At 38.6% G+C, this 26,908-nt stretch overlaps 1 protein-coding gene across 5 annotated transcripts in view; it reads right to left on the bottom strand.

Annotated features, from left to right (window-relative positions):
* Positions 1-23,900, bottom strand: part of LOC133387735 (lanosterol synthase-like) — a 68,314-nt gene extending 44,414 nt beyond the window's left edge. For 2 of the 5 annotated variants that reach the window (XM_061633130.1, XM_061633131.1), the window contains exons 1-2: positions 8,119-8,703; positions 3,143-3,311 (exon numbers count right to left, since the gene is read on the bottom strand). In XM_061633130.1, the coding sequence (XP_061489114.1) occupies positions 3,143-3,311; positions 8,119-8,456 (507 nt within the window). In that variant the 5' untranslated portion in view covers positions 8,457-8,703. Of the gene's footprint in view, positions 1-3,142; positions 3,312-8,118; positions 8,704-16,310; positions 16,362-23,034; positions 23,210-23,828 lie in introns of those variants that run through there. The other 3 variants (XM_061633132.1, XM_061633133.1, XM_061633134.1) reach the window with 3 other exon arrangements.
* Between the last annotated feature and the right edge of the window lie 3,008 nt (positions 23,901-26,908).

The raw sequence follows: 26,908 nt of genomic DNA, 5'->3' as shown, positions 1-26,908 counted from the left end.
CAGTGAATGGTAAATCCAATGCTATTCAGGAACTGATACTGGATGAGCACGCTGACCTGGCGTGCATTACAGAGACTTGGTTGGATGAGGCTGGGGGGTTAATCTCTCCCAGCTTTGTCCTCCTGGTTTCACTGTTCATCAGCAGCCTAGACCTGGGGGACAGGGAGGTGGAGTCGCAGTGATTTTTTGAAATACCATCTACCTAACCAGGCATCCCCTCCCACAGTCTTCAGGGTTTGAATGCATTTATTTGAAGCTGGGTGCTCGAGACAGAATAGGGATTCTGTTGGTGTACCGCCCACCCTGCTGCCCAACTGTCTCCCTTCCTGAGCTTACTAGGGTAGTCTCGGATCTGGTACTGGAGTCCCCAAGACTTGTAGTGCTGGGTGACTTCAATATCCATGCCGATACTGCCCTTACTGGAGTAGCTCAGGATTTCATGGCCTCCATGACAACCATGGGTCTGTCTCAAATAATATCTAGCCCCACGCATGCTGCTGGTCATACCTTGGACCTTGTTTTCTGTATTGGACGGGATGTAGGTGATCTTGGTGTGGAGGAGCTGGCATTAGTTCCTTTGTCATGGACAGATCACTTCCTGGTTAGGTTCAAACTCACTGGAGCTCAAAACCTCTGCAGGGGTGGGGGACCAATTAGAATGGTCCGCCCCAGGAGACTGATGAATCCAGATGGTTTTCTGATGACTCTTGGGGATTTTCCTGTCACCTCGGCAGGTGATTCTGTCGAAGCCCTGGTTGACCTCTGGAATGAGGAAATGACCAGGGCCGTGGACACAATCGCTGCTAAGCGTCCCCTTTCGCGCTTTGGAGCCAAGTCCTCCCCTTGGTTTACAGAGGATTTGTTGGCAATGAAGCGCAAAAGACGGAGACTAGAGCGACGTTGGCAGAAAACTCTGAGCGAATCTGACCAAACACGGGCCAGAGTCTACCTAAAGACCTATTCCATGGCAGTGCGGGCCCAGAAGAAATCTTTCTTCTCCGCCTCCATTGCATCTGCGGGATCTCGCCCAATGGAACTGTTTCGAGTGGTCAGGGATCTCTTACACCCTGACCCCCATGAATCTGATGTTGACCACTCTGCAACCCGTTGTTCTAGTTTGCGCGATATTTTGCAGATAAAGTTGCTCAGATTCGCTCCGACTTAGACTCTAAAATTGATAGTCTCTGTGGATGTAACTTTGGCCCCTGCTTGTCTAATTAAAATGGATTCTTTCCGGCTTGTTCAACCCAAAGATGTGGACAAAATTCTCGGGGAGGCACGTCCGACCACCTGCATGTTAGTTCCTTGCCCTTCCTGGCTTATAAAAAATGCCAGAGGGGGACTGGTTGAGTGGACCAGGGAAGTGATTAATGCCTCCTTACAACAAGGCAGAACGCCCCTTAGTTTAAAGGAGGCAGTGATAAGACCTTTATTGAAAAAATCCTCCCTGGACTCCTCAATATTAGGCAACTACCGCCCAGTCTCCAATATTCCTTTTTTGGGCAAGATAATAGAGCGGGTGGTGGCCACTCAGCTCCAGAGTTTTTTGGATGAGACAGACTATCTAGATCCATTCCAATCTGGTTTCAGGCCCGGTTATGGAACTGAGACGGCTTTGGTCGCCTTGGTGGATGACCTTCGTAGGGAACTGGACAGGGGGAGTGTGTCCCTGTTAGTTTTACTGGATCTCTCAGTGGCTTTCGATACCATCAACCATGGTATCCTCCTGGACCGCCTCTCTGGGATGGAACTTGGAGGCACGGTGTTACGATGGCTTCAGTCCTTCCTAGAGGGACGAACCCAGAATGTGGTTATGGGGGATGCCTGTTCGACCCCTTGCCCATTGACCTATGGGGTCCCTCAGGGTTCAATTCTATCCCCCATGTTATTTAACATCTACATGAAACCGCTGGGAGAGGGCATCCGGAGTTTTGGGGTTCGGTGCCACCAATATGCTGATGACACCCAACTCTACTCCTCTTTTCCAGGAAGCTGTCCAGGTTCTAAACCGATGCCTGGTATCAGTGGTGGACTGGATGGGGATGAACAAGCTGAAATTAAATCCTGACAAGACAGAAGTGCTCCTTGTCAGTCGTAAGGCAGATCAGGGGATAGGGATTCAACTTGTGCTGGATGGGGTTACACTCCCCCTGAAATCGCAGGTGCGCAGTTTGGGGGTACTCCTGGACTCAGCTTTGAGCCTGGAGGCCCAGGTTTCTGCTGTTGCCGGGAGTGCCTTTGCTCAATTAAGATTAGTTCGCCAACTGCGCCCGTTCCTTGACCTGTCTGACTTGACTACGATGACACACGCCTTAGTTACATCCCGATTAGACTACTATAACGCGCTCTACGTAGGGCTGCCTTTGAAGACTGCTTGGAAACTTAAATTGGTACAAAGAGCTGCAGCCAGAATGTTAACTGGAGCTGGGCTCAGGGAACACACAACCCCTTTGTTGTACCAGCTCCACTGGCTGCCAATATGTTTCTGGGCACAATTCAAAGTGCTGGTTTTGACCTATAAAGCCTTATATGGCTTAGGTCCAGGTTATCTGTTAGATCGTATCTCCCCCTATGATCCTGCCCGGACTCTGAGATCATCCGGTGGGGCCTTACTTTCTACTCCTGTTTCACAAGTTTCTCTTGTAAAGACACAAAATATGGCTTTTTCGCTGGCTGCCCCCAGATTGTGGAATTCCCTCCCCAGTGAAGTATGATTAACTTCCTCACTTCTTTCCTTCCATGCTAAGGTGAAGACGATCCTATTCAGACGGGCTTTTATTTGAATTGGTAATTAACTCTTACCTTGTATTTGATTTAATTCATTTTAACTATTTTAATTCTGTATATTTACTGTTTTAACTCTTCATGATTATTTTTGTAAGCCGCCCTGGGTTCTTTGGAAAAAGGGCGGGGTATAAATATTTTAAATAATAATAATAATAATAATAATAATAATAATAATATTAGTATAAGGCAGCTTCCTATGTTCCTAAATGAGGTATCATAAGATGAAAATCCAAAAGAACAATGACCCAGCATTTGGGGAACTGCAGCCAGACAAGGCCAAGTCAGCAGTACTCATGCCCTGCACTCCCTTTGTGGACTTTATTAGTGTTGTGCCTACAGATCATAAACCACTTACAGTGTCCAACCCTAAAGTGTAAGCCTCGATTGCATTCTGTTCACGGGCACATTCTTCATTGTCTGCCACGTAGTACCATCCCTGCCGTCCTTCCACGGTGCTTAATCGCCAGCGGGTAAGATCAGTCTTGGGTTCTATTTCATGTGCGCCTTTTCTTCTCCGCAGATATCTGCCAGAGAGCATAGAGAAAAAAAAGTTCAAAATATGCTGGCAGATGTTCAATTTGTTATCCTGGCAGAGGAAGTTATTATTCTGAAACCCATTTAGAGGTCCTTCAGTCTTCAGACAAAAACTAAATAAAATGGTAGCAAAATTTCCACGTTCCCTGTACATGCCTGTACACAATCAATCGATCTTTTATTGCTACAGTCATAGACCCAGTACATTCATTTAAAATACACTAACTATCCTGATACAGAACAGTAGTACAGTATGCAATATTACAGTATTATAGTAAGACATCAGGTCCGTCAGGGGGTTCATCAAGGATTCCATCCAGAGGGAAGAATTTCCCCCGTATGGATTGGGCAACAAAAATAAATTTGGCAACAGATAATATGGTATCGCTATTTGAGGCTGACAAAAGATGATGAAGTAAAAAATCGAGCGGCTTATGCGGAATTTTTTTATGATAGGATTTATAAATTTAAGACGTTCTGTAATGTATAATGAACAGTCAAAAAGAACATAAGAAATGGTTTCAATAGCTTGCATTGCAGGGGCACAGTCTTTTTTCGTACGGTAAGCCCCGGTATCTCCCTTCTAAAAGTGCAGAAGTCAGACAGTTAAATCTTGCCTTAGTAAAGGCAAGTCGATATTTAGGGACAGTAAGAAGATCTAAGTAAGGAGTACAGGTCCATGGCTTGAAGGTTAAGCCGAAGTGAATAGGGGAGCATGTTGAGGTGGCTGCCATGGTTGAACATTGGAGATCTATATCTCTGATCCGGGCCAGAATAGAATATTTGACTGACTCTGGATTTTGAGATGATAGGTACTCCAAGGAAAAGCCAATTGTTGCAAGTTTAGTAGAAAACGTATTAGCCCATAGGGAGGCAAAAGAGTCCTCCCACAAAAGTAGGGGATATCCTGCAGAATACTCAAATGACAGTTTGGTCCAATAATTCAGGGCTATAATCCACGCTTGGGCCTCAAGCGAGGCTAAACCTGATTCCAGTCTAAGTGCTGCAGACGGAACACATCTTGAGACACCGAAGATTTGTCGTAGGAAGATTGAAAGTACAGCCTCTACAGAAGAGTTAAAGGCACGGATCCATAACGGGACTCCATATAACAGTTGGGGGATTATTTTAGACCTAAAAACCTATAGAGCTGCCGGAATATATTGTCCTCCTTTAAAGAAAAAATAACGTAAAATGACCTTTGCTGAATTCCACGCAGTTGTAATAGTAGCCCGAATATGAGGGGCCCAAGACAGCGATGAATGGAACAAAATGCCTAGGTACTTAAATTGAGTGACCTGTGCAATTCAATGGGAATTAATCATCCATTCAGAAACTTAAGGGCGCTTAGAAAAAACTAAAATTTTAGTTTTAGAAAAATTTATGGTCAGGTCGTTGTCTTGACAGTATAGCATAAAGGCTCGAAATAAACGTTTTAAACCCACTTTAGACAAGGATAGGAGAGCAGCATCGTCTGCATATAGTAGTAGGGGGCAATGCAGGTTTGCTAGTTTAGGGGAATGACAGTCTGGTGAATGACACCTGATTGATAAATCATTCATGAAAAGATTGAATAAAAGAGGGGCTAGAATGCAGCCTTGTCTAACTCCTTTGGTTGTAGGAATAGGGTTTGTTAGACCTCCCTCACGGCCGCATCTGACACGGAAGGAAGTATGTTGATGCAATCAAATTATTAGAAAGAGAAGTCTTTTATCCATTGTGGTATTTACAAGTTTTGCCCATAATTTCTCTCTAGGAATAGAATCGAATGCAGATTTTAAATCCACAAAGGCAACATAAAGGCCATTACCCCAACGATTCTTATATTTTTCAGCTAAATGATTTAAAATTATACAATGATCAATTACAGACCTACCTTCCCTAAAACCCACCTGCTCCCAACCCAGGATATTTTCCTCTACTAACCATGTACAAAGTTTCCCTTTCAAGTAGCTGGCATAAAGTTTGCCAATAACAGAGAGAAGACTGATTGGTCTATAGTTGGCTGGATCCTCTCTGTTCCCTTTCTTGAATATGGGAATAACTACAGCTTCAAGCCAGAACTCAGAGGGATATCCTTATTTATTTATCATTGTAAACAGGTTGGCCAGCATGGGGGCCCACCAGGCTGGATGTGTTTTTAGCAAGTCAGGGGGTATGTTATCAAAACCAGGTGCTTTACCAGGTTTTAATATATCGATCAAGCCAATTATTTCCTTTTGCGTAACAGGTGACCATTCCAGGATAATTGTTTGTTTAAGGAAGGGAAGAGTGTAATCTATGTCCTCATGGTTATCAGTAATGTGTTGTTCCCACAAATGGGGAGAGATGCTGCAAGGGGCAGGGTTTAGTGGTCTCATGGCTCCAGAGACAAGTTTCCAAAAGGTTTTTGAATTTTTATTCCTGGAGGCTCGTATTAAGGCGTTCCACCCCACCTGAACAGCCTGCCTTTTTTTGGCGGCTATCATTTTTTTGTATTTCCTTTTAATGGCAAAATACTCAGAGGGAAGAGTATTGGCATTTTGATGGCGATAATGAAGGTAGGACTGCCTTAGTTGTTTCTTGACTGCAAGGCAGTCCTAATCGAACCATCTAGGGGAGCCTACTCTAAAGGTTGCCCTATTAGAGGGAAAATTTGGTACTAAGTTCATTTTTAAATTTAAAATCAGAGTAGCATAATCATTTAATATAGAATGGGGGTTTGTGGCTTTCGTTATCTGTTCCTGTAGAGCCAATCCAAGAGGAGAGGTAAGGAATTTTGCCACATTTGAGGCTATAGAGGGGCACCAAATAGTCCTTTTATGTATAAAATATGCTGCGTTGGCCATTGGGTTATACTCTAGGTCCAGATGTCCCCATTCTGGTAGTTGTATTGAAAGATTTAAGAACATAAGAACATAAGAACATAAGAAGAGCCTGCTGGATCAGGCCAGTGGCCCATCTAGTCCAGCATCCTGTTCTCACAGTGGCCAACCAGGTGCCTGGGGGAAGCCCGCAAGCAGGACCCGAGTGCAAGAACACTCTCCCCTCCTGAGGCTTCCGGCAACTGGTTTTCAGAAGCATGCTGCCTCTGACTAGGGTGGCACAGCACAGCCATCACGGCTACTAGCCATTGATAGCCCTGTCCTCCATGAATCTGTCTAATCTTCTTTTAAAGCCGTCCAAGCTGGTGGCCATTACTGCATCTTGTGGGAGCAAATTCCATAGTTTAACTATGCGCTGAGTAAAGAAGTACTTCCTTTTGCCTGTCCTGAATCTTCCAACATTCAGCTTCTTTGAATGTCCACGAGTTCTAATATTATGAGAGAGGGAGAAGAACTTTTCTCTATCCACTTTCTCAATGCCATGCATAATTTTATACACTTCTATCATGTCTCCTCTGACCCGCCTTTTCTCTAAACTAAAAAGCCCCAAATGCTGCAACCTTTCCTCGTAAGGGAGTCGCTCCATCCCCTTGATCATTCTGGTTGTCCTCTTCTGAACCTTTTCCAACTCTATAATATCCTTTTTGAGATGAGGCGACCAGAACTGTACACAGTATTCCAAATGCGGCCGCACCATAGATTTATACAACGGCATTATGATATCGGCTGTTTTATTTTCAATACCTTTCCTAATTATCACTAGCATGGAATTTGCCTTTTTCACAGCTGCCGCACACTGGGTCGACATTTTCATCGTGCTGTCCACTACAACCCCGAGGTCTCTCTCCTGGTCGGTCACCGCCAGTTCAGACCCCACGAGCGTATATGTGAAATTAAGATTTTTTGCTCCAATATGCATAATTTTACACTTGTTTATATTGAATTGCATTTGCCATTTTTCCGCCCATTTAAAGGGAGATAGTCACTGTCCTGTCTATTACCCACCCTAAACTTCGGCGATAAATTGAGTATGTAATGGGAAATTAAAGCATAATCGATGACACTACTTCCTCGACCAGAGATATAAGTGTATTCTGCACATGGATCAACCCAACTAAGTCCATTCAACATTGTAAAATTGTGGCTGCCAATCAGGCGAGTTAGGCATATGCCTCCATAGTTTATCTTAGTGTCCTTAGAGATCCTAACGCTGGAGGGTGCGTAATGAGCATTGTCCTCTCCCCCCCAGAGATTTGATGCAAATAGTGCATCATTGTTGGAACCAGTCCTAGCATTAAAGTGACCCTTGATAATAATAAAGGCTTTGGGGAATAAGACCTCAAGTTCTGTTATCTATCTTTCTAAAACTTCCCACTCTTGATTAGTTAATTTCCTGAAAGGGTGCGGGGCAACATAGACATTAACTAACAGAAATGATATGGTGTTATAAGACAATAAGACACTCATGGCAATGTTTTTACATGGGTGAAGGGTTTTAAGATGGGCTGACAAAGCAGTAGAAATCAATAAAGCCAGGCCCCCTTTTGGTCTACCCTTTGATTTATCTAGGGAGTAAGACGCAGGTAGGCAGATAATAGAAAAGCCATCCAATGTTAGGTTTTGAGTGCACCACGTCTCCTGGAGAAAAATTACATCAAATTTGTTCAGATACACAATCAGGTCTAAGTTTTTTTGTTTGGCAGACCAACCTGCTATATTCCAAGATAGGAAGTGTAACACATGCTTCGATGGAATAGAGGCAGGCCGGCACAGCCCAGAAGGTGCTGTATTTGGGACAGATACTTTTTCATATGTTGAATTTGTCTGAAGAAAGGAATGTCATTTTAACTCAGTAATCTGGTTTAATGACCCAGTAACGGCCATAAAAACAGCTCCTGATTTGGTTGGGCGTACAGGAAGTTGAGAAACGCACTTATCCGGCTGATGGATGGATTGTTGCCGTTGCGGAGAGGCCATTTCCCCAGGATCCAGAAATCTTGACTTTATCCAATCCTCACCTCCCTGGAGTGGCTTGTTTAGTTGGCTGGAGTTTGGGACCTTAGAGGAAACTATATTGGGCTTGTGCTGCTTTAGAGGCGGGCCCACATTGAGATTGCTGATACAATGTCCTTTAGTCTGAATCGTTGCTGGTTTCACGGCTTCCAGACGGTGTATTAAATGATGTAATTTATCAATAATCATTGATCTTTCAATCTCTGGTAGATGGGAATATAATTCAGTTAGTTCCAATTCCTCAGGCTCCAGTTCCATTAAAAGGGCTGACGTCAGGACTTCCCGGAAGGAGTGCTGGCTGGTGGCTGTCTCTGAGGGAGCTCTGTCTCAGAGGAAGCTTTTTTCAGTTAAAAGCCTGTCAAGAGGAATCTTTGACTGGCGTAAATGTTCTCCAAGATAAAGGGGGACCGAAGAGATTATCCACAAAACTTCGTTGAGCTGTAGATGGCTGGATTTGATCAGGAATCCCCTGAGATAAGAAGGCATATCTAGCAGCGGAAGACGAAGTCCGGATTTCCAACAAGCTGTGCTGAAAATAAGCGAGACGTTTTTTTTCTTTCCAAAAACGTTTTTAACGAGCGAGCCTCCTTCTGTCTAAATCTTATCATTTGACTTAAATTACTACCGTAAAAGAGACTTGTTTACGAATCAGCAATTCAGAAACTTGGGTGAGTCACACTTTTTTCTTTTATACAAAGTTAAGGAAGAAGGGAGCAATTCAAAGAACTTGTTTTATTTTTTATGACAAAAAGCTGGCTTAAATTTGGAATTACAAAGATTAAAACAGATAAGAGGCAACTTACTAGATAAGATGATTTGATTATTTGAAGGAAATATATCTGAGACTATTTTTTATTCCTTTTTTTGGATTATTTTTTTTGAACGAATCTGCTGTTCGTGTATGTTACTAACTGCTGGATGCTGAGAACTGGATTTGTTTTACATTCCTGAACGTGCTGGAGATAAGAACCGTGCTGGTTAGATCATATTAACAGGCCTGGAATATTAACTCTTTTGTTGTTGGGGGGAAAAAGAAACAGTTTGCCTCTAAGTTTGGGAACATTGGCTAATAATAGAAAAGGTTTTTTTTTTAAGAATGACAACCAGGAAAGCAGCCAAAGTTTTAGAGCGAAGAGGTTCAACTGATACACAGGAAGGGATAGACATGTTCCAGAAAATTATGGAGGGGATTAATGATCTTAAACAAGAGATGAAACAAGAGATGAAACAGGACAGACAAGAATTTAAAGATGAATTTCGCAATATGAAAAAGGATTTCAAAGATTTAAAAGACCATATCAAAACAGAAGTGGATCAGATTAAAAATACAATGGGGCAACTAACACAGGATGTAAAAAATGTTAAAGACAAGGTACAAACCATGGAGAATAGAACAGATATTTTAAATGTGGAATTGGAAAAATATTTGGACTATATTGCTGTCATGGAACTTAGAGATAAAGAATATTGTTTGAGATTCCGTGCAATTCCTGAGGAAACAGGTGAAGATATCAGAGAGAAAATTGTTAATGCCTTGGTAAAATCTTTGGACTGGGATGAAGATCGGATGGAATTTGAAACAGATAAAGTTTATAGAATTAATTCCAGATACGCAACAATGAAAAAAATCCCAAGAGATGTGCTTGTTTACTTTCTAAAAAAGAAGACCAGAGATATGGTTTTGCAACATCGTTTTAACAATGTCTTCAAAATTGACAGTAAAGAAATACTGGTGATGAAGGAAATTCCTATTAGACTTCTACGTAAGAGAAAAGAATACGCTTTCTTCACAGAAAAACTCAAACAATGTAAAATTCAATTTAGATGGGATGTTCCAGAGGGAGTGATTTTTACATTTAGACAACAGAAGTATCGATTGAATACTGTTCAAAAAGCAAGGGATTTCTTGAGAAAAGCTTCAAAAGACATGGAAGAAGATAAAATTAAAGATATGGATATAACTCATGGGAAACAAAGTCAACAGAAACAGGTAGAGGAAGAAAAGGATGATGATGAATTAAAGGGAGCAACAGGTACAGACTTTTCTAAAATACATGCTTAAAAATGGATTACAAATATCTAACTTGGAATATAAATGGAGCTAATACGTCGCAGAAGAGAAAGAATTTCATTATTTGAAAAAATTAAAATTGGATATAATTTGTTTACAAGAAACTCATATTAAGAAGAAAGATTCTAAATATTTGATCTGTAAAAATTTGGGTGAAGAATTTATTTCGGCAGGATCCAAAAAAAATGGTGTTGTTCTTTATATTAACTCACAATTGTCTCCTAAATTGATATTATTGGATGATAGTGGCAGATTTGTGGGAGTTGAAATTACCATACAGGGTACAAAAATTTTGATAGTGGGCATTTATGCCCCCAATGAAGATAAAACAAGGTTTATACAGGACTTATGGAAAAATTATCAGAGTTTGCATATGATCATTGGTGTGTCATGGGTGATTGGAATGGGGTAATCTCACCAAAAATGGATAGACTTTCTGAGAAAAATATTAAAGAGACAGGGCAAATTGCCGAAGATCTGCTTCGAATTGATGGAAAATTTAGAATTGGTGGATGCTTGGAGATATATAAATGACAATGCAAAGGAATTTACTTACTTTTCAGAAAGACATAAAACATTTTTGAGGATTGATATGATTTGGATGTCTAAAAATTTAGTGAAATACATTTCCAAGATGGATGTATTACCAAAAACTTTTTCGGATCATAACCCTGTGATATTGACTTTAAAAAAAAAATATTGGATTTAGATGGAGACTAAATGAATCTTTATTACAGAATGATAAAGTAGTGCAAGAATGTAAGAAGAAATTAAAAGAGTTTTTTGAACATAATTTATACAAAGGAACAGATGAAAATATTGTTTGGGATACAAGTAAAGCATTTATGAGGGGATATTTTATTAAATGTAATTCTGAACTAAAAAAGAAGAAACAACAGAAAATGCAATTAATTTTGGAAGAAATAAAACAGAAAGAGGAAGAATTGAAAGAGAATCCAACTAAAGTTTTCATTATAAATCAAATTAAAATGTTACAGAAACAAGTGTCAATGTTGACAGAGAAATTGAAAGGAAATTAAATTTTGCTAAACAAAGGACTTTTGAATTTGCAAATAAACTGGGGAAATGGTTAGCATACAAATTAAGAAAAGAACGACAAAAAAATCTCATTTTAAAGATACAAGAAGGAGAAGAGATGTTGACAGATAATGTAAAAATCCAAAAAGCTTTACATCAATATTATTCAATGTTGTACAAATGTCAGGAAATTCCTTCTGAAAAAATAGAAGAGTATATATCTAAACAGAATTTGCCTAAAATCACAGATTTTCAGAGACAAGCTATTAATGGTCCTATTACATTAAGAGAAATATCTGATGCAATAAGTAAAATTAAACTAGGAAAGGCACCAGGACTGGATGGATTATCGGCAGCGTATTACAAATGTTTGGAGGAGGAACTCTTGTTACCTTTACAATGTACAATGTATTTAATTTTGCAAGAGGGGAAGATACCGGATAGTTGGAAAAATGCTAATATAACATTAATACCGAAAGAGGAGCAGGACCTAACTAAAACAAAAAATTATCGGCCAATATCTTTATTGAATAATGACTATAAAATTTTTACAATGATTTTGGCAGAAAGAATGAAAATAATATTGCAACAATTTATTCAGGAAGATCAAGCGGGGTTTTTACCTAAAAGACAACTACGTGATAACGTCAGGAATGTTTTGAATGTGTTGGAATATCTAGAACAACGAAATGACATACAAGCAGCTTTGATTTTCTTGGATGCTGAGAAAGCATTTGATAATTTGAATTGGAAATTTATGTTTAAGGTTCTAGAGCAAATGGATTTTGGAGATAATTTTATAAAATGGATCAGATCGATTTATACATCACAGAAGGCACAGATAATTGTCAATGGGGATTTAACAGACTCATGTGAAATACAAAAGGGTACAAGACAGGGATGTCCACTGTCCCCTCTTTTATTTATTTTGGTTCTAGAAGTGCTGCTTAGAGACATAAAGCAAGACAAAAGGATTTCGGGAATAAAGATAAAAAAAGAGGAATATAAACTGAGAGCATTTGCTGACAACTTGATAATTGTATTAGAAAATCCCTTGGAAGGAATTAAAGTATTGATGGATAAACTAAAAGAATTTGGACCATTAGCAGGATTTAAGATCAACAACCAAAAAACAAAGATGTTGGTGAAAAATTTATCTATAAGGGATCAAAAAGAGTTAATGGAGAAGACAGATTTTAAAATAGAAGAAAAGGTGAAATATTTAGGTATTATTATGACAAATAAAAATTCAAAGTTGTTTCATAATAATTATGAAAAATTATGGACAGAGATTAAGAAAGATTTGTTAAAATGGGATAAATTACAATTGTCATTAATGGGTAGAATATCTGTAATAAAAATGAATGTATTGCCGAGAATGATGTTTCTATTTCAAACAATACCTGTAATATCCTCTGATTTACCTTTTAAACAATGGCAAAAAGATATTTCTAAATTTGTTTGGCAGGGGAAAAAACCAAGAGTTAAATTTAAATTATTACAAGACGCCAAAGAAAGAGGAGGACTGGGATTACCAAATTTGAGACTTTATTTTGCTGCTTGTTGCTTAGTCTGGATAAAGGAATGGATTGTATTGAGGAACAAAAGATTATTGGATTTGGAGGGTCACAACCTGAAGTGGGGATGGCATGGATATCTATGGTATGATAAAGTAAAAGTTAATGTGGATTTTAATAATCATTTTATAAGACGTCCTTTGTTGAAAATATGGAATAAATACAAAACAAGGTTTTTTTCGAAAATACCACTATGTGTTTCAAGTCAAGAAACATTTTATAGAAGAGAAATGGCTGGAAAAGAGAAATGGTTAACTTACCAAGAACTATTAGAAAATGTGCATGGAGAATATATAATGAAAGAGAGAGAACAACTAATAAAGGAAGGATATAGTTCTCAATGGTTTATCTATTTACAATTGTTAGAAAGATACAAAATGGATAAGAAAATGTATGGGTTTGAAATAAATAAATCTGATTTTGAAATAGGTTTGTGTACAAATGATGAATGTATAATTGCAAAAATGTATAATTTTTTATTGAAAATGGACATGGAAGAAGAACAAGTAAAAGAGTGTATGGTTAAGTGGGCAAAAAGTTTTGGTTATAATATACAAATGGATCAATGGGAAAATATGTGGAAAAAAGGTTTGAAATTTACATTATGCTATAATCTTAAAGAAAATTTTTATAAAATGATGTATCGTTGGTACATGACTCCAGAAAAGTTGTCAAAAATGTATAGTAATGTTTCTAATGTATGTTGGAAATGTAAACAACAAGAAGGATCTTTTTATCATATGTGGTGGTCCTGTAAACAGGCAAAATTATTTTGGGCACAGATAGGTAGGTTGATGCAAAAAATCTTAAAGATAAATATTCAGTCAAAGCCAGAATTTTTTTTATTGGGTTTTATGGATAAACAAAAGGAAAAGAAATATGGAAAAATAATATTATATATGATTACGGCAGCAAGATTATTATATGCACAAAAGTGGAAAATGGAATCAATACCAACAACGGAAGAATGGGTATTGAAATTAATGGACTTAGTAGAGATGGACAAATTGACATGCCTTCTCAGAGAAAAAACGACAGATACATTTCTTAAGGAATGGAAGCCTCTTTTGGACTTTTTGTTGAAAGAAAAAAATGAAATGATGATAATGGGATTTGACGATTAATTAAGATAGACTATGGAAAAAAGTGAATTTTGTATGTTTTAGGGAACAGGTTTGATATATATTATATACTTATAGCTGATCTGTGACAAATCGGAAGTCAAGTTTTTATTTTTATTTTTGTAGTATTGTTTTTGTTGTTTGATTTGTTTTATGAAAATTTGAATAATAAAAATTATTACAAAAAAAAGGGCTGACGTCACTAGGGACTCACTAGACATAATGCAAGATCGCGCTGAGGGAACAGGATTTTGATGTTGAACATCGCTTTGATTAACATCTATTGAGGGCACCTCTAACTCCACATCTGTCGACCTAGGAGGATTTGAATGATATCTAACCAGCAGAGTTGGCAAAACGCTGTTGGTATAGTATCGTTGTAGAATTAGGCCCCGAACCTTTAACTTCTCTCTAGCATGAAAAATCTGATTAGCAATGTTTGCTGAGTGAAAGGTAATAATCAGCCGCCAGTCACTTGGCTTAGAAGATATATTTGTCATACATTTAATATAGTTAATACGATGAGATTCGGAAAACAATAGTCCAAAACAAGAGTCCAAGAAAGGAATACTCGGAAAAAGAGACCGGCGACCAAGAGTCCTCAGGTGGTACGTGATTACTAGCTTTTCTGGCTGTAATACTAGATTCCATGGTTCGGGATTGTGGAGAATCAAAGATTTGGTAGAAGAAGACCCAACCTCCAATAATAACGACTGCTGAGGAGAAATTTCTCCTATTTTCTCTTTGGTAGGGTCGAATGTGAAGGCAAAGCTCTTTTGATTAGGAGATAAATCTTTATTTTTTTTGTTGGAGACCAATGCCATCTATTATAGGGTGTTGTGCCTTTCTATTATCTTCCAACTTATGAGGATCCAATATTTTGAACAGCGGCTTAAAATTCATTTTCCTTATGGAACTACACTTAGAGTTCTTGACGTTCTTTGATTTTTTTCTGATTTTGATTTGGCCGAAAAGATTTCTTCAAAGACCTAGATTTACGCTTGAATACTCCCCCTGTGTACGATTTTGGATGTTCAGGAGCAGGCGGTAACATTTCCACTGACCTCTGGTTATTATTATAATTATGCAGAAGAGGTCCCAGGGTCTGGACCAGTGTATTAAGCAGGTTATTAGTTATTGCTATATAATTTTTTACAGAGCTCAATTCTTGGAACAAAAGTTCCTTCCAGTCCAGACTAGTATCCCTTGGAGCATTATTGGTTAAATGGCTTATGTCTTTCTCCTCTATTTTCTCTTCAAGAGGAGGAGTTTGTTGCCCCTGAGATTCTTGGTAAGAGTCAATGGTAATTATCTCTGTGGGGGGGCATTGGTTGTTAATGATGTTAAGTTAGGAATGTTTATAGTACCATTAAAGCCGACATCTTCCAATTCCTCAGCCAGACTTTTAGCAGTTGTAGAAACAATTTGTGGATTTAGTAAAAGATAATGTTCTAACGACCAATCATGTGGAGTTTCTGGCAGTGGTTGAAAATTTGCATCCGTTTGAGTCTGTAGTAAAGATTTCCCAGAGTCTTGTAAATATGGGGAAAAGTTTGTAATTTTAGTTTGAAGGTTACCTGCCATAGCATCACCTTCAAAAGCCCGGAGGACAGTTACTCGATCTAGGGCCTTTTCTGTAGTGGCCCCCGAACTGTGGAATAGCCTCCCCGAAGAAGTACGCCTGGTGCCGACGCTTCTATCTTTTCGGTGCCAGGTTAAGACCTGGCTATGCTCCCAGGCATTTTAATGCGTTTAATGTTACAATTTTAAATCTCTTTGTTTCAGTTTATTTATTGTGATATTTTGTATTTCTGTATTTTTAATCTTTTGTACACCGCCCAGAGAGCCATTCGCTATGGGCGGTTTAAAAATGAAATTAAATAAATAAATAAATAAATAAATAAAAGTCATTCCCAACTCCTGGAATCTCTTTCTAGTTAAGACCATTTGTCAGCACAATTGACAGTGACGTAGAGACTGTGCCTGCAAGGAATTCTTCATCTTAATGGCTACTTAGACTTGTTTAAACTTGTAGTCTTTCGGCTCTACACACAGAGGACATTGTAGTTCCGATAAGAGGAGTAGTTTATAGCCAGAGATTTATGGCATTCATCTTCTTCAGCACAAAGCCAAAGTATTTTATGAGCGACAAACACAGCAAGTGAGAGGAACTTTATTACCAGGTTTTCAAATTCCTCTCGTATATCTCAGCAAATAAAATTCTGTTTGAAATATAAAGTGTAAAAATAACATAAAAAGGGTAAAAGGTTAAAAGAAACCGGAGCAAAAGCAAAACACGACTTACCGGAAGCAGTCCCTTACCGGAAGTTCCAGAAGATCATAAGGAGCTGACTGCCTGTACACAAGAAGAAGCTAAATGACAGTCAGATTTGAATTAACTATTTCTCAAGGTGAAACACTTTTATATTTCTATCATTTTTGCTTGTGTGTTTTCTCAGCTGCAAAATATCCCCAATCTGATATTCCCATGCAGTTGCCATAATACAAAAATGTTCAATGATGAATGAATGAATTAGTTTATTCGACCAATTGGTCAGCATAAAATACAATGAATGAAAGTTCTAGTACATAACAGGTTAGTATTATGTAACAGTTTAATACAATATCATAAATAGATTTAAGTTTTAAAAGGTATAAAAACAATAAAATTATACATTTTTTATTTAGGTTCGTTATGGCTCGACATAGGTTTCAGTTACAAGTGTTGTTCAGGAAGATGGAATTAGAGTGGAATCATATAAGCCAGATCAGGATTGCTATGTTATTATTTAAGAGCATTTTTCAATGTTTTGGATCTTAATTTTTGAGCAGCAGCACTAAATTGTGCTACTTGTACAGTCGTTTTCGCAAATATATCACCTAGAAGATACTCCAACCAATAATGTTCAGATTGATGTGGAAAAGGAGCCAGTAATGGAGTAATTAGTTGTTGTCTTAAGGTCTTATATAAGGGGCAGTGAAACAGTACGTGTGAATTATTCTCAACTGCGTCTTCACCGCAAGGACATAGACGGTCTTTGTATGGTGTTTTGGTTAATCTACCTTCCATGATGGCAGATGGTAAAACATCCAATCGGATCTGGGCGAAGGCTTTGTGATATTTAGGGATGTCTAAGTTCCGTAAATATGGCATTGGGATAAAAAAAATGGAATTATGTCTTTGCTTTTTAATTAGGAGTAATTGATGCTGGAAATCTATGTCTTTCAGACGCTGATGTATATTCACTGAAGCTGCTTCAGGTCCCATGGGAGAGATAAATTGGGAGGAGAAGCCTATTTTTGAAAGTTTATCTGTCACTAATCCTGCCCAAGCAGATTGGAAATTATCATTTAAGATATCCGGAGCAAGACCAATAGGATTGAAGGTAAGTTTAAGCCAAGTGTTAATCCTTAATTGCCAAATTTTAGTTTCTACTGATTGTACTCCAGCTTCCAATCTAAGAATATTATTAGAAACACATGAGGGGATTGCCATAACAGATCTCAAGAAAATGGTTTGGATTGCTTCAAACTCATTAGTTCTTATTAACTTGAGAGCCAAAAGTAAGTTGTGGTATTATTTTGGCATTCAGGATTTTAATAGCTGGGAGAAAAGCTTGTCCTCCTTTGGTATAGTAGAATGTCAGTAATGTTTTCATCGTTCTTCTTGCATTTAGGATCATGAGTTTGTTATGGATCTGATGGCTACCTGAAGCTTGGAATGCGTAGCCCAGGTATTTTAAGGAATTAACTTGTTCAGTCTTATGACCATGAATCTGCCAGTGATGATTGGTTTTTTTCCGGGTAAATGCTATTATTTTGGTTTTCTGATAGTTTATTGTCAAAAGTTCAGTGGAACAAAAAGTTGCAAATTTGGCTAAAAGTCGTTTTAGATCAATTGGAGTTCTTGAGAGCAAGGCTACGTCGTCCGCATATAATAAGATGTTTCTCGGTTTTTTGGCCAAAATAGGTGGATGGGCAGAGACTGGAGTTAGGTTGTGCACTATATCGTTAATATATATATTAAATAGTATAGGAGCTAGCACACAGCCTTGCTTAACTCCTCTTGATGTTGGGACAGGGTTAGATAGGTGACCTTTAGTGCTGCATCTTATTTGCAAAGAGGTGTTGTTATAAAGACCTTGTATTAAGGCTATAAGATGCCTGTCCATTCCGAGGTAATTTAGTTTCGACCATAGACGAGGACGCGATATTGAATCGAATGCAGATTTTAGATCTATGAATGCCATATAAAACATTCCACCTTTTCTGCCCTCATATTTATCAATTAAGTGATGAAGTACTAGTATGTGATTGAATATTGATCTTTTTGGGCAAAAGCCTGCTTGCTCGATCGCTATGATGTCATTCTGATTGAGCCAGTCAGTTAGTTTTATGTGCAAATGGGCTGCATATAATTTACTAATTATATTTAGCAAACTGATTGGCCTGTAATTCATCGGGTCATTTGCGGGACCTTTTTTGTAAATAGGGACAATTGTGGCCATACCCCAATCCTTTGGTATTTCTAAGGAAGAGTCGATGTGCATGAACAGTGAGGCTAGGACTGGTGCCCACCAATTTACGTTGGATTTGAAAACTTCTGGGGGTATATTATCAGGCCCAGTGCTTTGTTGGATTTCAATTTGGAGATTAAATAAGTAATTTCCTGTTTGTTAACTGGGGGCCAGTCCTAACTGCTCTCATTTAGTAGATAGGTCTCTGATCTTAGGTCAGTTTGATCCAAGAAAATATTATAGAAATAGCTTTCCCAGATGTGTGCTGGGACATTAGCAGTATTTTGGAATTGAGATTTTGGCCAATAATGTGTGACAAGACGCCAGAAAATATTGGTATTTTTTAGTTTAGCAGTGTTAAGTAATTTTTGCCAAGTGATGTTTCTTTCTTGTTGTTTTTTATTCTTTATGAGAGCTTTATATTTTTTCTTTGCCTCATAGTATTGGTATAGGGTTTCATGAGACTCCGAGGCAATGGTTCTTTGATAAGCCTCCCTCATTTGTCTTTTAATCTCAACGCATTTGTTATCAAACCACATCTTAGATTGTAAATGGAAAGGAGTAGTTCTAGGGCGTATATTATTTACGATAACTGCTTGTAATTTTGCCATAAGTTTTTGAAAAGTAAAAAGCGGGTTGGTGACAGGATAGGGTTCTAGCAGTTCCTCTTTGATTTTAGTAATGGGCGAGGAAATCAGTGCATTGGAAATCTCAGTGTCGAGTTTGGGGATCCACTTGACTCTGGTTGGATATAGATCTATTTCATTATTAATAAATGTTCTATGAGGTAGATAAAGTTCCGTTAAGTTGAGTTTGATTTCAGTAATAACTGATAGGTGGTTGCTTTCCGGTCGGTGTTCAATATAGAATTTGTTTATTGAGAAAAAAAGTTCAATTGAGACAAAAACTAGATCGATGAGAGATGAACCATTGGGTGAGCGGTAAGTAAGATCGCCTTGGGAGTCACCGGGAGTTCGGCCATTTAATAGAATTAAATTTGCCTCCGTAGACATCTTCATTAATAGTAGTCCAGCGTAATTTATGCCAATGTCTTTAGAGCAACGAGGGGGTATGTTTGCAATCTCCATTGCTATTAGAGGTAATTGATGATATTTTCGGTATAGTTCCATATCTGAAATACCCATCCTAGCATTTAAGTCACCATGCATGATCAGTTTTTTCTCCGGGTTTTCAGTCGTTAGCTTGGATATGAAGATCTCGAGTCGGGAGATTCTTTTATTAGCTATTTTGTTGGTTCATGCTGGGGGTAAGTATACATTAATGAGTATTATTGAAAATTGGTTAAAGTTCAGGATAAGAGCGATGGCCAAGTCTTGTAAATTCCAAGAAGGTATAATTTTGACTTCCAGAGCAGTTGAGATGAAGGTGCATACCCCGCCTTTAGGCCGACTTCCCCTTTTACTGGGTGTAGCTTGAAGATGGAATGGTATATAACCATCCAGAGTTGGTTCGTTTATAGTCCAAGTTTCTTGGAGTGCTATTATATCATAAGAGGTCATGAAATCTTTTGTGTCTTGATTCGTAGATTTACTATTCCATCCAGCTATGTTCCACGATAATATTTTTAGTTCTTTCATTTTTAGATTGGGATTTAGTCAGTTAGGTGAATGTTGCGTAATTGTGTGTCTTTGTAAGACCGTTTCTCTGTGTTCGCTTTCCATGACATTATGAGGTTGATGGCTTTCAACCCTATTATCATCTGAGGTAAAAGTAGTAGAAGTAGGAGAAGTTATTATCAAAGGTGAGTTTGAAGGGCTATTACATATCTGATGTAACATAGTAGGGTCGTCTGTTGGCTTTGTATCGTCCTGAGGGGTGGAGACAATTAAGGATTTGTGTAAGTCGTGTAAGTTGGGTGCAATCCTTACATTTTCCAAGGTCTGTATTAGATTTTTTAGTCTGCTAATAGTCTCCTGTTGTTCTTTGGAGTTAAAGTCGGGAAAAGAATCAAGAAGCAGCAGTTCTTCAGGTAAAAAGTTCGGTGTCTTGAGTTTATCATATGTATTTGGTAAATCAGTATTAGTAGCTTCCGACTTTGATTGATGTCCTTCTAGCATTATGGATGGGTTGCTATCCCTCGTTTCCCTTTCAGTCTTTCTTAGTGATTTTGGTTGCTTACGTAGGTTCGAGTCTGATGGCCTGAGATTCATCAAGTTTTGTGGCATAGCATGGTTTTCAAAATATCTTGTTATCCCTAGTTGATAGTACAAAAATTTGTCTTTATTTTTGTATAACAGGTTGGTGGATCCGATGTCTTGAAACGTGACTACTGCTCTGGCCGATGTGTAATTATGAAAAAGGTATTGCACCGCTATGATAGAGCTTATGTTAATAAGACCAGGAGTTATTCCCTCAAGTAGTTTCCATAGATGTTGTCTTCTATCAGTATGTGTAAGCCAACCCTTAGGTTTGGGAAAGTTTAGAATTACCAATTTTATTTGATTTAATATCAGTTCCCAGTGTTGACTCCTTGGTTGGTTTGGTGTCGCCTCGTTGTTGTTTTTGTATTCCAATAGTGTCTGCTTTGGTATAGAACAGTTTTGTTTTTCTATCCCCTGGGCTATAGTCCCTTGTGGAGTGTGTTGTGTCAATAAAACTGCATCTTCTCCTCGGGCAAATTCCATCTCTTGGGGCTTCTTAAGTTCCTTTTTTTCCTTAGCTCTCCCTTTCCTTTTTTTCTTTATTTTTGTAGCTCGTTGTGGGGGATCTAATAAGTTATATAAATTTTGGAAGTTCATGTTTGATTTCCAGAAAAATTTGGGGTTTTTAATATTTTTGCTTTTTTTGGATTGTTGCAGTGCATGTGATTTCAGGCGAGATTTGTTCCTTGTGGTAGGAGCCTGTTCCTTGATCATAGTTTGGGAAGCTTGAGATCTTTGTAATAATTTGCCTATGGAAGACTTGGTTTGTAAGTCAATTTTTGAAGCAAGTTCAATTAGTGTTGTTAATAAGGAATTTGATTCAGCAACATAAGCAACAATTTGGGAAAAGTATTGTGTGACTGTTAAAATCCATTTTGTATTTAATCCCATGTCGTCCAATTTGCCCTGAGTCACATAAGTAGCACTACTTTCAGAGCAGTTGTGTGGCTCATTATTGTCTACTTTTCCCTCTTCTTTGTATATAGCATCAAAAAGATCTTTTAAGTCAAAGATACTGGGATCAACATATGGCAAAACATTGTTTCTTGGTGATGTGGTCAAAGATGGAGTTAGAGTTCTGGAGCTTCTTGGAGTCTGTGACTCCAGTATTGTCTCCCTGTAAGAGGATTCTAAGGGCGGCATAGAGCTAGAGATAGATAGGTTGTCTGCAGATTCATTTGAGTACAAATCGGCTGAGACAGTAGGAGTAATATATTGCTCTGCTCGCTTAAATTCTTCAGCTAAGTTTGGGCAAGGAGATTCCTCCCATTTCTGAGTCAGCACTTCTGTGGTGCTTAAAGAAACATCAAAAAGATCCCTATCTGGTTCTAATGGAGGGATGGAATGTATGTCTGATGCTGCTGTTTCGTTTCCTTTCCCTTTTCCGTTTCCCCTTTCTTTTCTTTTACCGTGATAGTATTGGGTGATTTCTGTTTGTTTATGTTTGCGGTAGAGCTTTCTAGAGGGAGGTGTCGTCAGCCCGAGCACAGGGGAGATTCCAAGCCTGTCGCAGGCATTCCTGGTAAGAACTATTCGTATTTATCTTAAAGTTCTTAAAGTTCTTCTGGGAAAGGGTTTTTATTTACCTTGGAATCCTTTTGATACCAAGTGAAGAAGTATATTAGAGTTATCTCCACGTCCTTGAGTTACTTACAATTGGGAGATTAGAATGCATCTGTGTCTCGGCGTCTCCATCAATGCTGGAGTTAATTAAAATTATAAGCTGTATCGTTTAAAAGGAGGAATAATCCAATCTTTTAGATCCGCATTCTTCGAAGGCAAGTATAGTTAAGGTATGGAGAGATATATGCCTGATTTTGCTCTTAAACTAAGAGTCCTTAATCAGTTGTTTACAGAGCTCCGAGCTTAACGACCATCTAGTTCGCCATCTTGATTCTTTTCGTTCAATGATACATATTGGATCTGAAATCTATTCCGTTTTTTAAATGTTTTTACTGAAAAAAATCACAATATATATTATAATCTCTCTCCCCCTTCCCCACCACCTCAATGTATTGAGAGTTGAATGAATGAATAACTTTATTACGGTCATAGACCAGCATAGTATTGAGAGTTTAGCTTAACTTTTGTTTATCCCCTTCAGTTATTCATCTGTGTTTATTAAGCTTAACATGACATCATCAACAGTCATGTTCATTTGAGTTTCAAACTGACTGTTAGTTATTATAGCTAAACTCTCAATACATTGAGGTGCTGGGCAGGGAACCAGTCTCATAATAAAGCCTACTTAATCAGTATGGATGAATTTAACAAAGAGTCTGGCACATTTTATTATTATTTTATTTAATCTTCTCCTAATCATAGTATATAAATTGTACACTGTACTTACGTCCCATCAGACATCTCTTTTGAATGATGTTTAGTAACCCTCAACTGAGAGATGTGTGCACAAGACTGCCTCAGATAGTTCCGTTTATATTTTAGATGGTACAAGACAACCACACAGGACGCTGAAAGGGGATCTTGGACACTGTCTTGAGTTCCTGCCTCTGAAGGTCACAACTCCTTAAATACTCAGGCTACCATCCAATAAAAAAACAACCTGAAGATTGTATAAAGACTGGCCTAGCCAATCACAGCAAGAATAATCTTAAAGGGTGGGGTTAAGAGTATGAATGGAATCAATGAAACCACTCCCACAACAACAGATTGAAGATAAAAATCTATCATGATTAAAATAGCTTTCCAAATAGATGTGTATTTAGGTCTCTTCAAGGTTGATTGCTTAGGTGTACAATCTGAACCATCTCCTGTAATGCCCTATGAATGCTAAGAAAAGGAATTCTACAATTTGAAATGGTTTCTGAAATTGCTGAAAAAATAGAACGTTAGTATGATGTACTAGACAAAGAAAGCACCCCAAACCAGACATGAATAAATATATTCAACCACAGACAAAATCGTCCACTTTTAATTGTATTGCAGCAATAACACCATCTTAACAACGTAGCCCAGTACACAGGGAAAAAACAGTTATTTTGACATTCACAAGAGCATTTATCATTCTCAACTATTTGTAACACACCTGAGAGATTACACTTGTTTACCTCTTTTAATGTTTAGCACACCCAATCACAAAGAATATCACTATATTGAAGCCTACCCATAAAATAGTTAACTCACTGTAACTCCAAAATTTGATAGATGCTAATACATTCTACCATCTTCTCCATTGTCACTATCAAATGCCAGGTGAGGGTCAGAAAAGCAAGTCCTACAATAGTAAGGAAGCCACTAAAACCACTTCTCTGTGTCAATGTGATGTCTTAATTTGACATACAGATGATGTCATTAACAGGATGCTCTCAGGGCAATCTGACATGCATATTTTCCAAAATGGAGATGGGAGTGAACGGTGGGAATGAATTGTACCATGTGCAGAAATTGTGAGAGTGTCTCTTTTGTAGTGATTACATTTTTCTGTAAACCACTAAGTACTTCCTTCTTTGCGGACCAGGAGCATGTATTTATCTGTATTTCAAAACCTGGCTATATTCTAGGAGAGTGCAAGGTTAACAGAAAAATCTGGGAAATCTGGCCCAGTAGCAAACAAGAATAACAGGTTACTTTATCCCTTGCTCCATTGCCAGGGCAAATTGCATTTGTACTGCAAAAGGACACTGCAGAAGGTAGGCATGCAAGATTTTTTTTTCAAATTACTCAGTTCCCTACCTTGCATACTATTTATTTATTTTATTAAACTTGTAAATCCTTCTACTACTGCTGTTAGATGTCAGCGGTTAAAAAAATATTTCTGGTAAAAATTTCTATCCTATAGGTGGTCCAGAGTAAGCAGCTAACAAATATCATCATCATCATCCTTTATTGCTAGTCAATAGACCGTAGCAGGAACAAACAAAGTACAAATACACAGCACATACAATTAACAGATTATACACTGACTTCCAGAACCACTTACATACTTTAGCTTGTAATACTTGTGTAATAACTAGCTATAAGCCGTAAATCGTCCGGTGCATAACATAGTCAGACCTTCAGTCCCTTCAGGTCCTTTCTAATCACCATTGCTTGGTTTAAGTATTTGGCTACACTTAAAGTGACTAGTTCATCAGAGCCCTGAATAAGAATCTTTAAAAGTGTACTGGCTGAACGACCAGGATAATTTAAAAGAATAGGATTTAAAAGATCTCTTCTGACATCCTCGTAAAATTTGCATTTAAAAAGGACATGCATGACCATCTCCACCCCATGCACATCACAAGGGCAAAATCTAGTATTTCTTGGGATCTTTTCATATCTGCCCTCCAACAGTTTCAAAGGAAGGGCATCAAATCGAGCCAAAGTAAAGACCCGCCTATATTTAGGGATAAAAAGCCAGTACAGATAACACATCCCTTCCATACAAGGCAATGTGGGTAATCCCAATGCCCTGGGAGAACACGGCCCCTTGGCCGCTGCCAGCAGTTCTTGATTATCTATGTCAATGAGACGTCTTTTAACCAGTGCCTTAGCCACTTGGAAATCCATCCATAGCAGTTCTTGGGGTAAAAGACCAAGTGACTCAAGTCTCAGCCTGACCAATTTAGGCCACGTTGCATTATAAGAATCATTTAAAATCTGTCTAGCATAAGACTTTAAAGAAAGCTTACAGAGGCAGTGTAACCAATAATAAATTGTGTGGAGGCAAGCTAAACATTTTAAGGAATTTAAGCCGACTTCCAGCATGAGAACGACCCCTGAGACACATTTAGGAACACTGAGTATAGACCTCAGAGCAGCATGAAGAGGGCTGTGATGTTCCTGCTTATAGTGTAAATATGGTAAGTGCTGTTTATATAGAAGACATATGGTAAGTGGAGTGAAAGAGGAGGGGGGAGTACATGAGCAGTAGAATGCTGGATGATTGGCTGAGCATTTGAATGGCTGGGAGTATAAATGGAAGAATGACAGTTGAATCTGGGTGGATGTTGGGAGTGTGGAGAAAGAGGTGTTTGAGGGTGGATGTTGGGAGTGTGGAGAAAGAGGTGTTTGAGGGTGGAGGTCAGGAGTGTGGAGAAAGAGGGAGTTGGAGTTCTGATTAATAATCAGTCAAGTACAAAACAGGAATAGATGAAACCATACGCTTGTGAAACATTCTAAAACTAATCTTGTTATTTCTGATATTTAATAAATACTTATTTGGTTTTCCAAAGGCCTGATCCTTGGCTGGGGGATGTACATACCAGAAGGGAGGGCAAGGTAATTACCAAGGCTGAACAGAAACAGTATCTAATGGTGGCAGCAGTGAAGGGAGGAATAATAACAATTCAAGTATCCAGAGCAACCCAGAGTTGTATGCGTTATCTATAAAGATACAAGGGGGTTGGGAACAGCATAAGCACGCAGTCACAAAAGTAACCAGCTAGAGAGAGACTCAGGCAAAGTCTCTGGGAGTATTGGTTATAGGACGTGACTGGTGGTGCTGCCTAGCAGGGGGATCTAGTGAGATCTGTGCTAGAGCGGAGTGAGAAACCATATAAAGGACGGTCCGGACTGGTGGTATCCCTGGTGGTGCCTAGTGAAAGGCAGTAGCCACAAGCAGGTGGGAACCTGACAGGGAGAACCAGGGAAGGACGTCACAAGGGCCTTCTATGGACCCCTTAAAATATGGGGACCAGATCGGAGCACCATATAGCAACATCGGAATAATTTTGGTCCTAATTATACGTACGGCTGCCGGGACATACCTCCCTCCTTTGGAGAGATAAAATCGTATTAGTGCTCCCAAATTTTTACCAGCTTTGTCTTTTATATAATTTGCTTGTGATTTCCAGCTACCCGACTCATGAAACCACATTCCCAGATATTTGTAGGAATTAACCTGTTCGATTCTACCAGATCCTAAACACCAGGGGAATCTAACCTTCCTGGAACATAGCGGGGTGGACCTCTAAGAGTAAGATCCAAGCCTTTTAGCCTATCTGAGCAACTTTGATATTATTTTGCTACAGCTAACAAATAGAAATATATAAAACTAATTAAAAGTAATCATCCATATATTTGAAAGCTATGATCAAGTCTTCTCTTCTAGAAACTCAAGAAAAATATTCTAAGCATTGTCCATCCAATGGCGTTCCCGCCTTGTGCGGGGGAGTGTTTGCCGCCACCCCACTTCTAGAAGGCTCGGGAACAGTGTCAAAGGTTTCCAGGAGGGTCAGCTGAGGTTTGCTGACCAATGAGACGCGAGGCAGGAGTGGGTTTAA

This window comes from Rhineura floridana, chromosome 6, assembly GCF_030035675.1.
Source record: "Rhineura floridana isolate rRhiFlo1 chromosome 6, rRhiFlo1.hap2, whole genome shotgun sequence".
Taxonomy (NCBI): Eukaryota; Metazoa; Chordata; class Lepidosauria; order Squamata; family Rhineuridae; genus Rhineura; species Rhineura floridana.
This window is presented reverse-complemented; position numbering and strand designations above follow the sequence as displayed.